Here is a 16,358-nt window from a genome sequence, read left to right as displayed (position 1 = left end):
CATTGGTGGATATACTCCCACGCTACTGTTGTGCAAGTGCGAAATAGTCCTGAAGAGCTACCATGAACGAACACAGCGGTTGCACCAGCGATGAGAAATGGACGTACAATCTGTGGTAATATCAGATTCGGGCAACATGATCCAAGTCAGACTCGGCTGTAGAATGCTCGAGGTGTGTGGTTCGGTGAGTTTTTTTTTTCTTTCCATCTCAGTTCGATTTCCGTACAGAACCATGAAGACTTCGCATGATGTTGTGGTGCTGGGAGCGGGAGTGGCGGGGCTCACTACAGCCTTGGTCCTCAAGCAGCGAGGTCACGGAGTAACCATCGTTGCCCAAAGCATGCCGGGTGATGAGTCTACAGACTATGCTTCGCCCCGCGCAGGTATGGTCGACTGATTGCATTGTCATTTTTTACTCGCAGAGTTCGTACTAATTGATGTGTGTGCTGGGCAGGCGCTCACTGGCGAACCATGGCACCCAACGACAATCGCTTACTGCAAGGTAAATTACTGTGATTCGAGTGTTGCGATAGTACGCTGATTGAGGATGAGCATAGACTTCGACAAGTGTTCGTACGAAAAGTTCTTGGAGTTTGGTCGGACCATGCCAACCGACACCGGTGTAGTCATTGTACCGGGAATCGATTACTATGACAATGCGATCCCTGAAACCGAGGATCCATGGTTCAAGGAGATGGTGAAGAACGTAAGAGGAGAACAAACGCCACGTAAATAAAAAACCGAAAAAGGGCTAAATTGACGCACAGTTTGCATTCATCCCCACAAACAAATTACCGAAAGGAGCCAAAGTCGGCCACAGCTATACAACAGGTAGTGGATACCATGATTGATATTTACAATAAGTTCTCGCACACAACTTTTTACTAATCCAACCAGTCCAGTCCTGATCAATGCCCCTCACTACATTCAATGGTTGTCGCGAGAATTTGTAAAACTCGGTGGCACCCTTCGGCGACAGTCGGTTCAACACATCAGCCAAGTGTTTGAATTGGACGGCAAACCTATGGATGCAGTGGTCAACTGCACTGGATTAGGCGCACGTCAGCTTGGTGGTGTGCAAGATGCTGCCATGTTCCCTACGCGTGGTCAAACACTGATTGTTCAACCCACCACTCCGATTCGAAAGACCATCACCCATATTGGTACGTCCTTTAGCCATCTGCAGTAGATCTTTTTTTAGGTCCATTTCTCACGATCCCATTTTAGGCAATGGGTTTATTCATTATGTGATTCCTCGCTCGGATGGCACCGTGGTTTTGGGTGGGACTTCGCAACCAAATAACTTGTAAGCACTCAACAGGAACTTTTCCCACGTAGGTCTTACCATGAACTGACCATGCATTACAAAAAAATAGCGATCCAAACCCTCAACAAGAAACAACCCAAAAAATTCTTCAAGAAACCGTCCTATTATGTCCTGAACTCAAGTCGTGTTCCGTTTTGAAAATATCGGTCGGATTCCGTCCATCACGCCAAGGCGGCGTCCGCATCGAGAACCAGTATTACGGCAAGTTCAAAGATCCATGCATTGCAATTATCCACGCCTCTTACACCATGATTTCAAAAATAGACACAGCGAAACAAACCAAGATCCTTGTGACCCATGCCTACGGCCACGGCGGCTTCGGATTTCAGTCAAGTTGGGGCGCATCGGCTTACACCGCCGACCTTTTAGAACGCGGCCTACATTCATCCAAACTATAAAAGTTCTCGCTCTCCGGGCAACTCTATATCAGTCTTGATTTGCAAATCACTGGCTTTGGACGCAACAAGCTCTAAGGTCCACCGTCCCCATTCGGCATATCTGGCGATGCTAATTGCAGACCACTTGCAAAGAAATAATGGAACAGACGCTTAGTTTGCTGTTTTATGTGTGATCTGTATTTCGGAGTAGAGGGGGAATATATGAAAAATTATTTTAGCCGACCATGCTTCGTTTGCGACCTCGTAATCGTACTAAAATGAGCGTGAGTTTTCCATGTAACGTGTATGAGAAATAGCGCGCTCAAAGATACAAACCATCTTCCAATTTGCTCATGATAGCTTTCGACTGTTTGTAAGATTTCATGTAATGGGACAAAATAGTAGCAAACTAAAGGAATTGGATGGTTGAGCATAAATAGAACTACACAACTCAATCGTAGAATCCCGTACCAATTGCTCTGTCTGTGGGTGCGTGCTGGAAAAGGCGCGTTCCAGCACATACAAATCGACGGCCTTGTCTTCGGGCAAAGTCGATACGTAACTTAAACCAAAATCAATCACCACCTTTTTTTTTTGAAGAAAAAAAATGAATGAATCACCACGTCGATAAAATCGGTGCATTGTCCAGGAGTTCCCTACCAACGACTCGTTCTTGTCTCTAAGCATCAAATTGGAAGTGGTCAGATCACCGTGGATCACATCGAGACTGTGCATCTTGGCCAACGCAACACCAATCTTTTCTGCGAGTTGTGCTACACAAAAAATGCAATGTTTGAGCACGCACGTTTCCTAGTGTTGAATTGGGGGAGGGGGAAAAGAGGCTTACGGAGGTCTATGTCTTGATATTGATTGGATTGATTGTCCAGTAGCCGTTGTTTGACAGTGAGACCGACGATTTTCTCCATGTAAATGGTGGAGCGGTCCTGGTCGACAAAGTAGAGTGCGGGTGTGTCCATGCCGGCCTTTTTACATTTGTAAAGACAACGTGCCTCTTGGGCTACGCGTCGGGTAGTTAACTGTTGATCGAGCACAGGATGGCGATACGTCTTTTTGAATCGCTCCTTGGCAATACATCCTTCAGGAATCGATAAGAAACTGGACACTTCAAATACACGCTAAATTGCTCTCGTCAGCCAAAATCCATGCCAAAAATAAATGGAGAAAAAACAAACTCCCATGGTGACTTTTTGGTTCCTACCGCTTCGGCTCCTTGCTTTATCAGTTGGGTCATGGTTCGTGAAATTTCTTTTGGCTACCGCGCTTGCCCAAAAAGGGGGCGAGCCACCTCTTTTTTTTTTTTCCTCTTGCCCTCAGATTGTGACGGCGTTTTTGCTTCGAAGTGTCTTTTTTTTTTTTTTCTTCTAGTCCTGCTAAATTTTTTTTTCTTCTTTTTTTTCATATTGACAAGTGCATCATGGCTTTGATCGATTCGTACAAAGCTCCTTCGTTGGTCAGCAAAAAGACCAAATCTCAACTTCGTAAAGACGCTGATGACGACGTTGTCATTGACGCCAACTCGCTGCCTTCTCGCAAAGAAGAAGACGTTGCCATGGAAGACGATGATGCCAAACCCAAATTTGCTCCTGCCAGTGCATCGGAACTCAATGTAAACTATTTTTCACCTGAAATTCTCGGTTGATCCAGCCCAAGATTACTCATTCTACCTGTCATTTTAATTTCTAGTCGGTCGTCAAAGGCTCTCGAAAAATACCAATTCCTCCTCACCGCATGTCCCCTCTGAAGCGTCACTGGTTGGAAATTTATTCACCCCTCGTTGAACACATGAACCTTCAAGTGCGTATGAATGTCAAAACAAGAACAGTCGAACTCCGAGTAAGTATTTGAGACGGTTGTTATGAGTAATACCAAATACTGAATGGTTGGAAACTTTGTATTTTTTTTTTTTTTTTACACACAATTCAGACATCACCATCGACGACCGACAGTGGTGCTCTTCAAAAAGGGGCCGACTTTGTGCGAGCATTTGCTTTGGGTTTCGAAGTGGAAGATGCCATGGCACTCTTACGATTGGACGATATCTTTTTGGATACGTTTGAGATCAAGGATGTCAAGACATTGCACGGTGATCATTTAGCTCGAGCCATTGGTCGCATTGCTGGTCGTGATGGCAAGACTAAATTCACTATTGAAAATGCCAGCAAAACAAGAATTGTGTTGGCCGATACGTAAGCAATTCGCTGAATTTATTTTGCCACAGTCGTATCAAATGAACTAATGTGAGTATAATTTTTTTATATAGTAAAATCCACATTCTCGGTTCTTTCCAAAATATCAAGATCGCACGAGATGCCGTCGTAAGCTTGATTCTCGGTAGCCCTCCCGGCAAGGTGTATGCTACTCTGCGTACCATCTCTGCAAGAATGAAGGAACGCTTCTAAGCAAACAAACAAAAGAAAACTGTCTTGACCATATCATCCTTATTAGCTGTGTATCATTTTTTTTTATCTTCGTCCACATGTCTTCCCAATAGTTCTTACTGTTTCTTGTTCCTTTTTTTATTTTTATCTTTTTAGCATGTCTTTTTTTCTCTCTACCCGATTCATAGATCTTCTTTTTGTTTTGACTCATTTTCTGAATTCCCTCTTTCAATGAAAACAAACACTAGTCAAACTAATCCAGCATGATGGGGGAATCACCTCCTTCGTTTGATATTTCATCGTCGTCGTCGTCTTCGCCTTCGTCTTCTTCTTCTTCTTCCATCGATGGATACTCTTCAAGTTCGTCTTCATCTTGGTCTTGCTCTTCATCATAATCGTGTGCTTCATCTTCTTCTATTGCTTCTTCTGCTTCTTCCATCTCTTCCTCATCATTGGATAATGGACGCTGCGTTACCCTAGCGACAAAAAAATATAAGTTTTGGAAATATCCCATACGACAGCATGACAAGACTTACATATCCATGAGTTCAAGGGTGGCGGAACTGAGAAAGGCGGGAATGTTGCCTTGTTCCAGGACAAAGAATTCGTAGCTGGACTGCAACGTCTGCATGCACTCCTCTTTATCAGTGCCAATGACTTGTAATGTACCGAGATCGTTATCGCCCGATTTGAAAAGAAACGCAAACTGTGATCCTTCAACGTAGATCGATTCCAGTCTCACCGCTCCATCGGCACGGATCTCCATATTGTAACCAAGCAAACTTCGAACCGCACCCACGAATTCTTTCACTTTCGCTTCCCATACCTAGACGACAGATAATAGCAATCATCAGTGGATTGCCAAGATATCGCTTTATTCCAATAAGTTTCTCACTGACCTGATGTAAGCGCATGATTCGTTTTTCTCGTGAGGCGACCGTTTTCTCGAGTTGGGCATCGTGGTCTTGCATATTTTTCAAGGTGGCTCGGGGTATTGTAATGGTGAGTTCTTCATCCATGGTTTGCTCAATGCCGCTCTGCAACTGGTCTTGCAGCACTTGCAACTGTTTCAAAAGAGTAGCATTCTCAGCTCGCAATCCGTCCAGCTGGGATTGGCGAATCGTCTGTTCCAAAAACGCGGGACTGGTTTTGGGCACCAAGAGACGTTCTTCCGTTTCTTCCTGTCGGTCGATGGAAACACTAGAGGGTTCCGTCTCTTGATGTTCGACGATACGCGCACGAAGGGCGGCTTTCTCTTTCCAAAGAGCAAGTTCAGCCGTGAGTGTCGCATTGTCTGCTTGTAATGTTTCTTTTTCTATTTTCCAAATGGCACAATACAAGGTTTTAATGATGATGGACGTGGCAAAGGACCGTTTTCTGTAGTGAAAATGATTTTACCTTGTAAAGCATTCAGTTTTTCCTCAGACAGTTCAGTGACAAATGCTTGCAAAGAAGAAGACCATGGTTCAGTGGTGGAGGATGGGTCGGGTTGGGTGTCTGTTGTATGCGCTTGCAAGGCTGCTTCCTGTCGTAACCACTGTTCGGTCTTGGTCTGCAACTCCTGCTGACATGCTTGCAATGCAGCTTCTAACTGTGAAATGCGCTCCGCTTTTTGACCATCATAACTACCGTCAGCGAATTTCTTTTCTGCCAGATCGTACAATTTCTATCCCCATTGAGTGTGCACCAGTTAGTCTCTCGTATGTCATCATCAGAAAAGCGGTCCGTACCAATTGATCTTCCACGGCCTTGACCCGCCGTAACGCGAATTCCTTGTCATTCTGCAGCGACTTTTTATCGACTTGATCCATTTGATGCACCTTTTCCTTTTCACGGATCGTCGCTTTCAGTTCATCAATCTAAACCACACAAATGAAATGATGAATGTCAAGCAACGCGGTAGATCGTGCCAGGTAAATGTTACATGTTCCTCGAGTTTCATCATAAACTCGTCCTTCTTGCGTAATTCGTGCTGCAAAATATCAGCGTGAGCCGCGGCGGCTTTGGCTTGATTTCTTTCGCGCGTTAATTTGTACACCAAATCCTGGGGTGACACGAACTCGGCGGCTTCGGCTGTTTCCAAATACGCAGCCCTGCAGAAATTCATGCAACACACCATCCGATCAATCCACTGTGGTCCTCTTCAATCAAGTAACAAAAGAGAGTCCTTACCATTCCTGCTGATCCATCTTTAACTGAGCATTTTCCACTTCCAACAGTTTGTTCGCTTTGCGAAGCTGCTGTGCATCGCGTGCATCGGCTTCCAGTATGGATTTCTCGGCTCGAAGCTGTTGTACATTTTCATAAATCGATTTATACCCGTCCAGCGATTGTTTCAAGTTGACGTTTTCCATTTCCAATTCATGAGCCCTTAATGCTTGTCCTGTAATAAAAAACCCACCAAAAAAGAAAAAAATAGAGAGAGAGAGAGAGAGAGAGAGAAAGGTATACCGTTAATCCACGCTCGCTTGGCATCATACTGGATGAACTCACGCTCAAAGTTCTCATTCAAGGTTGGCACAATGTCCATGTTGTATTTAGCTGTATCCACCATGCGTAACTTGTCTTCTGCTTCCGTCAGCTTTGATACCAGATCTTTTTCTCGCTGACAACGTTGCGCTACTGTCTCTTCTTGTCGTTGCATCTAATCTCAACCGTGGTTACTTTTTTTGGTCGTTCTCATGTGTCCTCTATGGAAAGTTGTCGCTACCTGTTCTTTTAGAAGATCAATATTGGCCTGTAATCCTTTGACGGTGTCGGCCATTTCCGCTTCGAGGCTGTGATATCGTGTTTCAAGAACGCTTTTTTCATGTCGGACCGTGGTCAATTCGGTGGATAGCTGATGATTCTCATTTCTCAACGTTTCCACTGTATCACGCAACGAATTCTGCATCCATGTTCTCTTGCTGTCAGCAATTTATCCATGCATTGCTTTTGACTGTCATTTCTCTACTTACAGCAATCGATGCATGTTCTGTTTTGATAACATTGAGGGTCGAGGAGGCTTCTTCTGATTTTTTCATATGGTATACCGCTCGTTTCTCGGCTTCCTGAAAAAACACAGAAAAAAGGTTTCCGTTCAATGGGTTGATATGGACCAGGTTCGCGAGTACACACAGACCTGTTTCTGAGCTCTGACTTCTTCGAGCATTAGCTGCATTTCTTGTCGTTCAATCTTGCATGTGGACCGAATGGTCTCACATTCCACTTCCTTGACCCGCAGTGATTCCTGAGCAGCTTTCATTAACGTCTCCATTTCGCTCAGTTTCTGTTGATACGCTACAAAGTACAATGCGAAGGAACAGGTGAGTTTTCTTGTGGCGAGTCATTGCCCGATTTGGAGGAATGCACCTTTTTCGACGGATGATGCATGGGCGGATGCGGTATCGACGGCTGGATATCGTCGTAATACATCACGAGTGACTCGCGCTCGTTTATACGGAACAACGTCAGGCTACGGAGGAAAGTGAATTAGAACAACTGGATTTGCTGAAAGTGACAGTGTGATTGTGTTGACAAGGTTCAAGTACCTCGTCCTCATCAAAGGTATAACCGCTCATGGTGCTTTGTCGCAGTTGTCCAAAAGTAAGAGCCTTTGAAATACCAAGAAAGGAATTTCTGTGTGAGCGACCAAAAAAAAAAAAAAAAAAAAAGACGACGACGGACGCCGAAATTCCAATGTCACTGAATTTCTATCAACATGGAATTATGAACCACACAGACGAATACCGCACAGTACTACTTGACCAAGGCCAAGTGCAGCTCATTCAATGTATGAGTACATTGTCGTTTCTGCGTCTCACGACTTTAATGGTCTTAATAACGATACTGTGTCAGGCTCTTGTTCTTATCTCTAACTAACCATGGGATTGTATCCAGTCAATCCACCAGTGCAACACGATTACATGAAATCAATACCCGCCAGTCATTGCATAAAAAAGCCCATCAGGATCAATCTCTTGGATACTCTGTGACCTCTTTGGATTGCTTGGGTTTATTTTGGATGCCTGACAAAAAAAAAGGTTGTGTAACTCAGAACCGGATTTGACAGTTTGAACCGAAAAGAACGCCAAAGAAAAACAAGTCCCCCCTCGATTTGTTATCAGTTTTATCTTTCTCTTTTTACTCTTTTTTCTTTTCTTGAGCGGAATCGCTTCTGCGGATCACATTACTTGAATCTTTGTGATTTGTTTTTTTCTACTGTTACCATGACGAGACAGTTGTGTCGTGAAAAGAAAGTCGCGGTGGTGCCTGCTTCGGTCATTCAACGCAATCTTAAAAAGAAGGACGCCAATAACCTCGACATTCAACACACTCACTGCAGAAAGCTTCCATCGCGGTGCAAAGCGTGCGTAAGTAAGAAGGAAGCCGTCTGTCTGTTTGACCATTTTCGCGCATTCAAAAAGGGCGCCAGTGGCGATCCTATCTATAACCCGTATTTCCCTTCCACCTCCGCTCCCGACACCCTTCAAGCCGTCCCATGTCGCGTCATGATCGGCTCAGACCGTGATCAGAAAAAGTACATTCTAAGGACCATCCGCAGTGCATTCGTAAAGTTGTTGGAACAAGATCTTGCCCTGTACGATCGTTATCGCGCAACCGTCCGTCGTCGTCCACCGGTGCTTCACATGCTTCATCTGTGTGATTTCTGTGCGGCTGCAATTTTCAATATCCATTGGATGTGTGCGGTGTGCGGTATGGACATTTGCCCCGATTGTTTCCATCTGCAGTGGGACAGCGACAAGAAATATCGATCGATCTCTCGTTGCACTTATCGCCGAATCCACACCAAAGGTCATATGATTCCCGTGGTTAAACACACCCAAGAAGCATTGTCACAGTTACGAAACGATGCCATAGCAATGAAAATGGATGATCCACTTCTCACAAATGCCTCGATTCCCCTACTATGTAATGAACCGGCGCCATGCGAACACGATACCAATATTGCCACGATTGACTCCCTTTCCGCCAATAACGACAATAGGATGGAAACCACTGAGGATGATAAAAATGACGTGCTCGTGTTGCCCTACCAACAAATGAGTTCGACTTTGTTTCAACAAGAATGGAAAAAGGGGAAACCAGTCATGATTCAGCAAGTGGATCAGAAAAGCCAAGCGGATTGGTCACCATCGTATTTCATCAACACGTATGGCAACGAGAAGATTGATGCCATTGATTGCAGTACCGGTATTTTTGAACCGTCAACGGTTCGGGAGTACTTTGAAGGGTTTGATGATCCATCCAAGCGTGCAAGTTATGACCCCACAAGCAAGACATCGAAAACCCTGAAAATCAAGGTAAGTCCGTTGAAATAAGTGTAGAAAAAAAGAATGGGCCACCTGAGAGAGAGAGATGGCTGACATGCAAGTTATGTAAAAGGATTGGCCGCCCAAAGACGATTTCAAGAACCAATTCCCCATCCTGTACGATGATTTTATGCGGATGTTGCCTGTTCCCGAGTACTGCACGGCTGATGGCTATTGCAATCTGTCGAACCGGCTTCCCGATGACTTTATTCGACCAGATCTCGGGCCAAAAATGTTTATTGCTTACGGATCGGTCAGTGGCGAGAAAGATGTGGGCACCACGAATCTCCATTGTGACATGTCGGATGCCGTCAACATTATGTGCTACGCGTGTCAGGACGACGATCAACCCGCCGCGGTATGGGACATTTTTCCCTATGAAGCACTACCCAAGTTGCAAACGTTTGTTCAAAAGCTGGCGGTCGAGCAAGGCTTCAAGAATATTGGCCATCCCATTCACAGCCAATGGATATACCTCAATGATCAATTGCGTCAACGTCTTTTCGAAGAATACAGCGTCAAAAGCTGGCGACTGTATCAAAACCCGGGTGATGCGGTTTTTATTCCTGCAGGGTGTGCTCATCAAGTGAGCAATTATCACAGCGCCATCAAATGCGCATATGATTTCGTCAGTCCCGAAAACGTCAATCGTTGTGAAGACATCAATCATCAAGTACGTCAGGTAAAAAGGCAAGATGTATTGCAGCTCAAAAATACCATGTTATATGCCTGGGTGAGCGTCTACAAAGACTATATGGATTTGTAAAAAAAAAAAAAAAAACCTATCTCTGTAAATACAACATGTGGGCCTTTTTCTTTCCCCTACTATTTCATTATTCCAAAGCCAAGGCATCAGTACCATTCTATTATCATTCTCTCCCTTCTCTCTTTATCTCCACGTATGGATTATCATTTTTATGTCGATAAATACCATCTTTTATTTTTCTTTTTTTTTTTCTTGAAAAAAGCCTCGCTGAGCCTGGATAGATAAAATTGGTCACCAAAAAATATGCATTCACAGTCTCCTATAGACAAAGAATTAAAAGCTATCACCCGGTTACTGATCCATCAACCAGAGAATGCGATTTTCTGTCCTTATAACGCAGATGACATGGGAGTCTGATATAATTTGCCCAGCAGCAAAGCATGCCCTTATTTTCGAGTGAACGTCATCAAAATTACTAAACTTGCACGGCAACAATTCCTTAAACTGGGCCTAACAGGAGGCTAGTTGGAGAACCTTGCTCGCGGAGCGCAGATTGTGCGCCGTAGGGCCGTCGAAAGAGCTGCCGGACGGATAACCTGATTCTATGTAGGCCTGTAGAATTCGTCTCATGTTTACGCCAGCATTAATATCCCTGTTCCAGGCCTAGTTTCTAAAGTTAGTGTGATCTTGCAAGTGATGCCATACCGTTCCTCCTTACCAAGGGTTTGGAAACATCGTTTTTAGAAACGCAATGGGGGTACATTCGTACCGGATAAACAATGCTCAAATACCCTTGACCTTAAACTTCACTGCCAGATATGTACGTTAAAGCTGTGGATAATGCTGCTTACCGGGTCGTCTCGCTCCACAGTCAGAGCTGATGTCGTTGTTTTCGTCAAGACATCTCTGTCGCAGTCTCTTGTCAATTTCTCGCACTCGTTTCTTCTTTTTTCTAGGTATAATTGCGTGAATATCGATCTGGATATCTACCCGGGCTTTTGATAACTTACTTGTGTCTGCAAAACATTTGATTGTTGTCTCGGACTTCGATCGTCGTGGTATCACAACTGCTACAGACTTTACTCGTCCTATACTCATCTATACAGAGCACAAGAGCTTTTTGTGCAAGAACTTGTCGGAATTTCTATCCGTTCATCTTATAAGTTATTTTCCTCGTACGAATTACATTCCTTTTTTTCTGTCTCACCTTGACGGGAACTGGCGGATTGCCGTTCAATGAAGACAGATCGGCGTCGCCAAATGCAACTACAGCCGCATCTTGGGGTCTCTTCCGCCCGCGACGGGCTCTCTGTCGTCTTTGCTGCTTGCGGCATCGTTGGACTGCTTGTAGACCCACAGTGGTTTCTATAGCATAGAATGAGCCGCTATCACTTTTACGTACGATAACACAAAACTCACTTGCAAATTCTTTTCTGCTGGGTCTCCTAACAAGCTGTTGCCCATTTTGTGCATGGTCATTTTGCCGCTTTCTCTCGAGTAAAGCACGTTTCTCTCGGTGACGATACGACCGATTGAAATTGTACAGCCTGTTCTTGAAGTTTTAAGTCCTGAGAATCGATCTGACGATATGCAGCTTACCTGTTGTAGACACTTGCCAAAGTTCTTAAATGGTCTCGGAATTCTGCGACCGTACCACATTTGGCAGTGTTCTCGCCTAATCGGTCATATACATCCTAAATGCTCGCAGGTTACCTATTGTTCAGTTCGATCTGATGACTCCAATGGAACCTACTGCTTCGTCTATATTGCGAAGGATGCCAAATAAGTGAATACATTTTCTCTTCTTGCCCAATTAACCTCTACTTACTGATATGCTCCATTTGATATTGAGAAAACGTGCCTATCTCGTTGCTCAGGCATATGTAGATTTTTCATTTGAATCTACCGCTGTTATGACAGATCGAAACCCTATTGATGCGGATATCATAAGTTAACATATTGATGTATTTCCCACGGATAGCGCAGTTTACCCGGATCTATGCCAATGATTCTTGCATTGGGAACAATTCCAGTTGGTTCTTTCTTCAAGTGGTATAAACCACGACGCCAACCAGTCATGTCCGGCTCACGCGGAAGGAAATCAAATTCTCTCTTCGATGAATGGATTTGGACTACCATTTACAAGTGTGGCAAGAAAGTAAGTATTCAATATTCCATTTTGAAATACAAGGTCATAGCGCTTGCAGAATTTTATCGTCGCCATCACTCCGTTGGTTTCGAGTCCGTAGGCGAATTGATACTTTTTTGAATTGTCGGCTATTTGAGGCCTGGTTATTGTATCGAAAAAAAATGAGAGATCATGTTAAGTGGCGACTTACCGGCCTCGATGAGCCCAGCTCTGAATCGATTGGGCATGATTTTGTCCAAGTCAAATATCGTCTCCCACATGGTTTGTTTGAAAATCTGATCATCTGGACACGACCGTTGAAAAACTTGAAGTCCAATAAAATGTTCTGTCGCCTCAATCTCGTAACGACCCTCCTCATTATTTATATTGGAGTTAAATACATTGTCACCAAAAAAAAAAAGTGGAAGGTTAGGTGATATATTGCTTACTTTCATTTCATTAGGCACGATGTGCCATTTGTTGTAGGCGTGCTAACAGAAATAATGAAAGCATACACCACTCAATGGGAGATAGCCTGGGAACCCACTGTGAATAGCAATATATGGCTTATAATCTTTGATACATACCTAGTTGGTGAGAGGCCAAAAGGCAGAACGGACCATATACGTCCATTATGAAGCTTGGCTTGCGAAGCAGCCAGGTAGAAAACTGGATCAATCGAACGCTTCCTGAGGGGCCTGCAAGGGCTTCGATGGCGTCACTGTTGCGATCCCCAAACTGTTGATTATACGTCTGCTGTAATTTACTATAAGCAAGCATAAGAATATATTATTTTACATTCGTGCTCCATATATTGTGATCAACACACCTGTAGAAAGAAACAGATGGAAGTGAGAGCAAGGAGCGCTCAAATGCTTTTTATTGCAAGTGCCTCACGAGCTTGGTTTCGGTATCAAGGGCAGCGCCATTTGTTCAACGCGCCAGTATGCAAAAGCATGATCGACAAGTTTTCCGACGACTTTTTTCTAGTCACGTAAATCCGGTGATTCCATGAAAATGATAACTATCATTGACGACATGGTCCAATAAAAACCCTGATAAATATAGCACCATTAGTATTGTAATTCGAAGTATGGCCAACAGTAATATTTTAACTCTGTATTCAAGTGTGTGAATGCCGTCTCTTACATTTTCACACTTTTCGACCACTTCTGCGGCTATTCGCAAGCTGTCCATGCGTGCTTTTAAATCCCGACGGTTGCATTGCGAGCAACGTCTTCAATTAGCTTCGCGAACGAGACTCTGGATCTGCTATATTGGGACAGGAAGCGATCCGATTCTGCAAACATTTCGCAGTGGTATTTTCAGGAACGACAAGGTACGGGTCTGACCCAAGGAAAAGGGTGTATCGCAATTACGGAGTAGGAGGAGCGACATAGAATGAATTCTGCTGATCTAGCTACCATCATTATCGATTATAACTGCCTGGATTTGACCCATGGCCGTGTTTCAACCAGCATTTACGATGGGGTACATTGAAAGGGTACTCAGCATCCATATCAACGGCATACCTTCCAATCCCCGGGCATTTGAGCCGCAATGGTATAAAATGCTTTCTTGCCACTGAGGAATTTGGAGGTGTTATGTGTAGATCCATACATCCATCCACAAATAGAAATTAACCGCTTTTTGAGAAGCGGTATTTGGACATTTATTTATTTCGAAGACTTTGCTGTTATAAAGAAATGACCCAATCTATACACTCACCCCAAACCTGCCATTAACTCTTGAAAACAATTATCGACCGTCAAATAGCATGAGGAAACAATCGTGATCGGTCTTCTGCGGCCACAAAGCCAAACTCACATGGACGTTTTAAGCTGTAATTTCTTCTTCCAAGTTCGTTGCATCATGTTGTATCGTGCGTGTAGCCGATCGAAAAAGCTTTCTGAGACAAGAGCCCAACATTCAAAGTCACATGGAAGATTGTTTTATCTTCGTCAACGTAGCGTTGTTCATACGAAGCATCTCATTCATTTTAGCCCAGTAAAGTTGTACTGCACCTGCTCGTCATATAATCGATCTAGAAGGTTAGGGTTGAGCGAGCCAGTAAGCAGTCCTCCAAGGTTATGGCCGTCGTCCTTCCAATGATAGGTCACCTTCACATGACCATAGTCGGCAGCGAACAATGAAGCCGAAATTGTGGCCGTGCAACCACGGCGAATAGGGGCAAGTGCGGCGCTTCTTGCCTGAGATACATAATTTAGTTTCCCGGTGGCATTCGTGATAACTACAAAAAAAAAAGGATGGGGCTCGATGGACCCTGAGGAACTTACAGCGATACTTGGCTTCTTGTTTCTCAATAAATTTGAGCAAGCACATCCTGCGGAAGTATGAAGACGGTAGAGCATTCAGATGCAAAAGTCTTCAACAGAACGGATGACCGAGTTGGTGATAGCGTCGTGTGATAATACTATTGATAAGGTAAGACACACGCGCCAGTAATAGTATTGAACTATAGAAATAGCCAAAACACATACCTTAAAAGATGAAGAAGAGCGGAAAGAGAGGGAAGAAAAATAGGCACGCAGCAACGGCACAGTGTTTATTTGTTTATTTGCGGCTGGATTTTGTGGAATGCACTAAGCAACCCACGCAAGATTTGGCAATAATGGTGAAAAAATATGGCTTTCTGCCAGTGACATGCCTTCACTGTATTATACGAGGCGCCCAATGTATACAATAGCAGAGATGTTTCTTCAAAAGCTGTACCGAGCTTATTTATTGGTTTGAAAAAAAAAAAAATAGGACTAATCTTAAGCTATGACAAAGCATCGTGCTTTTCAACTTACCTCACTCTGTCATGTGCCCATGAAGGCCAACATCGACCACCCACCATCAACAGCGTCGCATTTGCATAAATAGCCAGTTTCTTCAATTCGCAGACGCCACAAACACAAGGTCTCATTCACATCATCATGGAGACGCTGCCCCTGCACATGTTCACGATAGGAAATATATTACCACTATTCTGTTCTTTGATGAAGCAAGCAATATCACCATGCTTTCGCAAGATGACAGCAGGGGAGTCTGCGGAAAAGGGACCGACAGGCTGAACAACAGCAGCAGTGATATCGCTTTGACGGACAGACATGACTTACGTTACGTAGAAACTGATAGCAAAAAAGAAATGGCGGTATAGAGAACGCATACTGGGGGTTTATTTGTTCACAAAATATTGTCTTAACAAGCCGTACACCCGCTGTGCAATGGATGCCAAAGATTTTAATTATATAGATTCAAGCAGAAACGCAACAATTGTGCAGGAAAGGATGACGGCACCCGAAAAATAACTTTCTCAGCTCAATAAAAATGACATCACGCCATTGGCGGAGTTGTGATTTATGTATTAGGTTTTTTTCGTCCTCAGCTGAGCCCACTTTTTTGTTGGTGTGTGGCCGTTTTCCTATTTTATTTTTCTGTTCCAGTTATCCAATAGGTAAAAAAAACTTAGGGATATGGCAGTAATGCGATTGGACCGCAGGATGGTCCAGTGTACTCAGAATGGATTCTAATTATGATCGGTTGTCCCTTTTGTCTTTGGGTTAGTCGTCTTTCATGTCGAGTCAGCAACGGGGATACAATTACGAAAGCGATGTTCCCGCTGACAGCCTTCACGGCCTCATGCACGACGTCAATTCGTTTCTGGATGAACTCAATACGGGTCATTCAAACCATGGCGATTCTATGCCGACAGCAGGGCAGTATGGACAGAGCCGTTCCACAGGCCCTGGATATGCTTTGCCACCCAATGTATTGTATTCTTTCCCTCATTCATTGCTGAAAGCCGAGATTCAAGGAGCTAATATTGCCAGGGACACAATTGATAGGCTGATGTGAATGGATATCATGGTTATTATCACGAGCCGTCGTCATCGTTTTCTGGACATTACGGGAAAACGTTGGTGGACAACAGTGAGGAAAGTAGCAACAAGTATTACATGACGATGCCGGGAACGGGAACCATGCATCATCGCACGGCATCGCATAGCAGCCATGACATGCCGGATTATGGTTATCAGTATGATACGTCGTCGTACACTTATGGTTATCCTCCTCCTCCTTCTTCGGGTTATTTTCCTTCACCT

General features: G+C 44.1%; 8 protein-coding genes across 8 annotated transcripts; 3 read left to right on the top strand and 5 right to left on the bottom strand.

The window, feature by feature from the left end:
- Positions 1-232: 232 nt before the first annotated feature.
- Positions 233-1,725, top strand: BYT42DRAFT_492656 (uncharacterized protein; the record flags this gene model as incomplete). Its single annotated transcript, XM_051564165.1, has 7 exons — positions 233-383; positions 455-502; positions 558-706; positions 768-834; positions 1,035-1,163; positions 1,228-1,306; positions 1,377-1,725. The coding sequence occupies 7 exons, from the start codon at positions 233-235 to the stop codon at positions 1,723-1,725; spliced, it is 972 nt and encodes a 323-aa protein (XP_051425163.1).
- Positions 1,726-1,939: 214 nt separating this feature from the next.
- BYT42DRAFT_612173 (TP53-regulating kinase-like protein) lies at positions 1,940-2,956 on the bottom strand (the record flags this gene model as incomplete). The annotated part of the gene is made up of 6 exons (XM_051571593.1): positions 1,940-1,977; positions 2,041-2,113; positions 2,176-2,289; positions 2,365-2,477; positions 2,552-2,840; positions 2,924-2,956. The coding sequence occupies 6 exons, from the start codon at positions 2,954-2,956 to the stop codon at positions 1,940-1,942; spliced, it is 660 nt and encodes a 219-aa protein (XP_051425162.1).
- Positions 2,957-3,274: 318 nt separating this feature from the next.
- Positions 3,275-4,124, top strand: BYT42DRAFT_493956 (pre-rRNA-processing protein PNO1; the record flags this gene model as incomplete). Its single annotated transcript, XM_051564264.1, has 4 exons — positions 3,275-3,331; positions 3,409-3,558; positions 3,649-3,911; positions 3,986-4,124. The coding sequence occupies 4 exons, from the start codon at positions 3,275-3,277 to the stop codon at positions 4,122-4,124; spliced, it is 609 nt and encodes a 202-aa protein (XP_051425161.1).
- Positions 3,889-7,730, bottom strand: BYT42DRAFT_562646 (mitotic checkpoint protein-domain-containing protein). Its single transcript, XM_051567494.1, has 13 exons — positions 7,634-7,730; positions 7,455-7,557; positions 7,225-7,382; positions 7,061-7,153; positions 6,814-6,990; positions 6,597-6,747; positions 6,276-6,486; positions 6,028-6,196; positions 5,834-5,962; positions 5,502-5,769; positions 5,003-5,418; positions 4,640-4,929; positions 3,889-4,579 (listed from the first exon to the last, which is right to left on the bottom strand). The coding sequence occupies exons 1-13, from the start codon at positions 7,661-7,663 to the stop codon at positions 4,357-4,359; spliced, it is 2,418 nt and encodes an 805-aa protein (XP_051425160.1). The 5' UTR covers positions 7,664-7,730; the 3' UTR covers positions 3,889-4,356.
- Positions 7,731-8,194: 464 nt separating this feature from the next.
- BYT42DRAFT_562644 (uncharacterized protein) lies at positions 8,195-10,465 on the top strand. The gene is made up of 2 exons (XM_051567493.1): positions 8,195-9,406; positions 9,489-10,465. The coding sequence occupies exons 1-2, from the start codon at positions 8,312-8,314 to the stop codon at positions 10,179-10,181; spliced, it is 1,788 nt and encodes a 595-aa protein (XP_051425159.1). The 5' UTR covers positions 8,195-8,311; the 3' UTR covers positions 10,182-10,465.
- Positions 10,466-10,631: 166 nt separating this feature from the next.
- BYT42DRAFT_612169 (uncharacterized protein) lies at positions 10,632-11,962 on the bottom strand (the record flags this gene model as incomplete). Its single annotated transcript, XM_051571592.1, has 9 exons — positions 10,632-10,784; positions 10,840-10,913; positions 10,973-11,073; positions 11,132-11,265; positions 11,329-11,486; positions 11,541-11,668; positions 11,721-11,815; positions 11,875-11,882; positions 11,950-11,962. The coding sequence occupies 9 exons, from the start codon at positions 11,960-11,962 to the stop codon at positions 10,632-10,634; spliced, it is 864 nt and encodes a 287-aa protein (XP_051425158.1).
- Positions 11,963-13,915: 1,953 nt separating this feature from the next.
- BYT42DRAFT_643276 (uncharacterized protein) lies at positions 13,916-15,533 on the bottom strand. Its single transcript, XM_051572603.1, has 2 exons — positions 15,235-15,533; positions 13,916-14,500 (listed from the first exon to the last, which is right to left on the bottom strand). The coding sequence occupies exons 1-2, from the start codon at positions 15,362-15,364 to the stop codon at positions 14,244-14,246; spliced, it is 387 nt and encodes a 128-aa protein (XP_051425157.1). The 5' UTR covers positions 15,365-15,533; the 3' UTR covers positions 13,916-14,243.
- Positions 15,534-15,666: 133 nt separating this feature from the next.
- BYT42DRAFT_262196 (uncharacterized protein) lies at positions 15,667-16,075 on the bottom strand. Its single transcript, XM_051562760.1, has one exon. The coding sequence runs from the start codon at positions 15,937-15,939 to the stop codon at positions 15,721-15,723; it is 219 nt and encodes a 72-aa protein (XP_051425156.1). The 5' UTR covers positions 15,940-16,075; the 3' UTR covers positions 15,667-15,720.
- Between the last annotated feature and the right edge of the window lie 283 nt (positions 16,076-16,358).

This window comes from Radiomyces spectabilis (assembly GCF_025331425.1).
Source record: "Radiomyces spectabilis strain NRRL 2753 chromosome Unknown BYT42scaffold_4, whole genome shotgun sequence".
NCBI classification, from domain to species: domain Eukaryota; kingdom Fungi; phylum Mucoromycota; class Mucoromycetes; order Mucorales; family Radiomycetaceae; genus Radiomyces; species Radiomyces spectabilis.
This window is presented reverse-complemented; position numbering and strand designations above follow the sequence as displayed.

Excerpts from the sequence above, each read along its gene's own strand:
- BYT42DRAFT_562646 (XM_051567494.1), bottom strand. The coding sequence starts at position 7,663 with ATGAGCGGTTATACCTTTGATGAGGACGAG. Across the intron at positions 7,154-7,224 it reads AAGTCAGAGCTCAGAAACAG|GAAGCCGAGAAACGAGCGGT; the intron begins GTCTGTGTGTAC and ends GTGTTTTTTCAG. Across the intron at positions 6,748-6,813 it reads TTGATCTTCTAAAAGAACAG|ATGCAACGACAAGAAGAGAC; the intron begins GTAGCGACAACT and ends GGTTGAGATTAG.
- BYT42DRAFT_562644 (XM_051567493.1), top strand. The coding sequence starts at position 8,312 with ATGACGAGACAGTTGTGTCGTGAAAAGAAAGTCGCGGTGGTGCCTGCT. Across the intron at positions 9,407-9,488 it reads CGAAAACCCTGAAAATCAAG|GATTGGCCGCCCAAAGACGA; the intron begins GTAAGTCCGTTG and ends GTTATGTAAAAG.
- BYT42DRAFT_643276 (XM_051572603.1), bottom strand. The coding sequence starts at position 15,364 with ATGTCTGTCCGTCAAAGCGATATCACTGCTGCTGTTGTTCAGCCTGTC. Across the intron at positions 14,501-15,234 it reads CATCAAAGAACAGAATAGTG|TTATCACGAATGCCACCGGG; the intron begins GTAATATATTTC and ends TTTTTTTTGTAG.
- BYT42DRAFT_262196 (XM_051562760.1), bottom strand. The coding sequence starts at position 15,939 with ATGACCCGTATTGAGTTCATCCAGAAACGAATTGACGTCGTGCATGAG.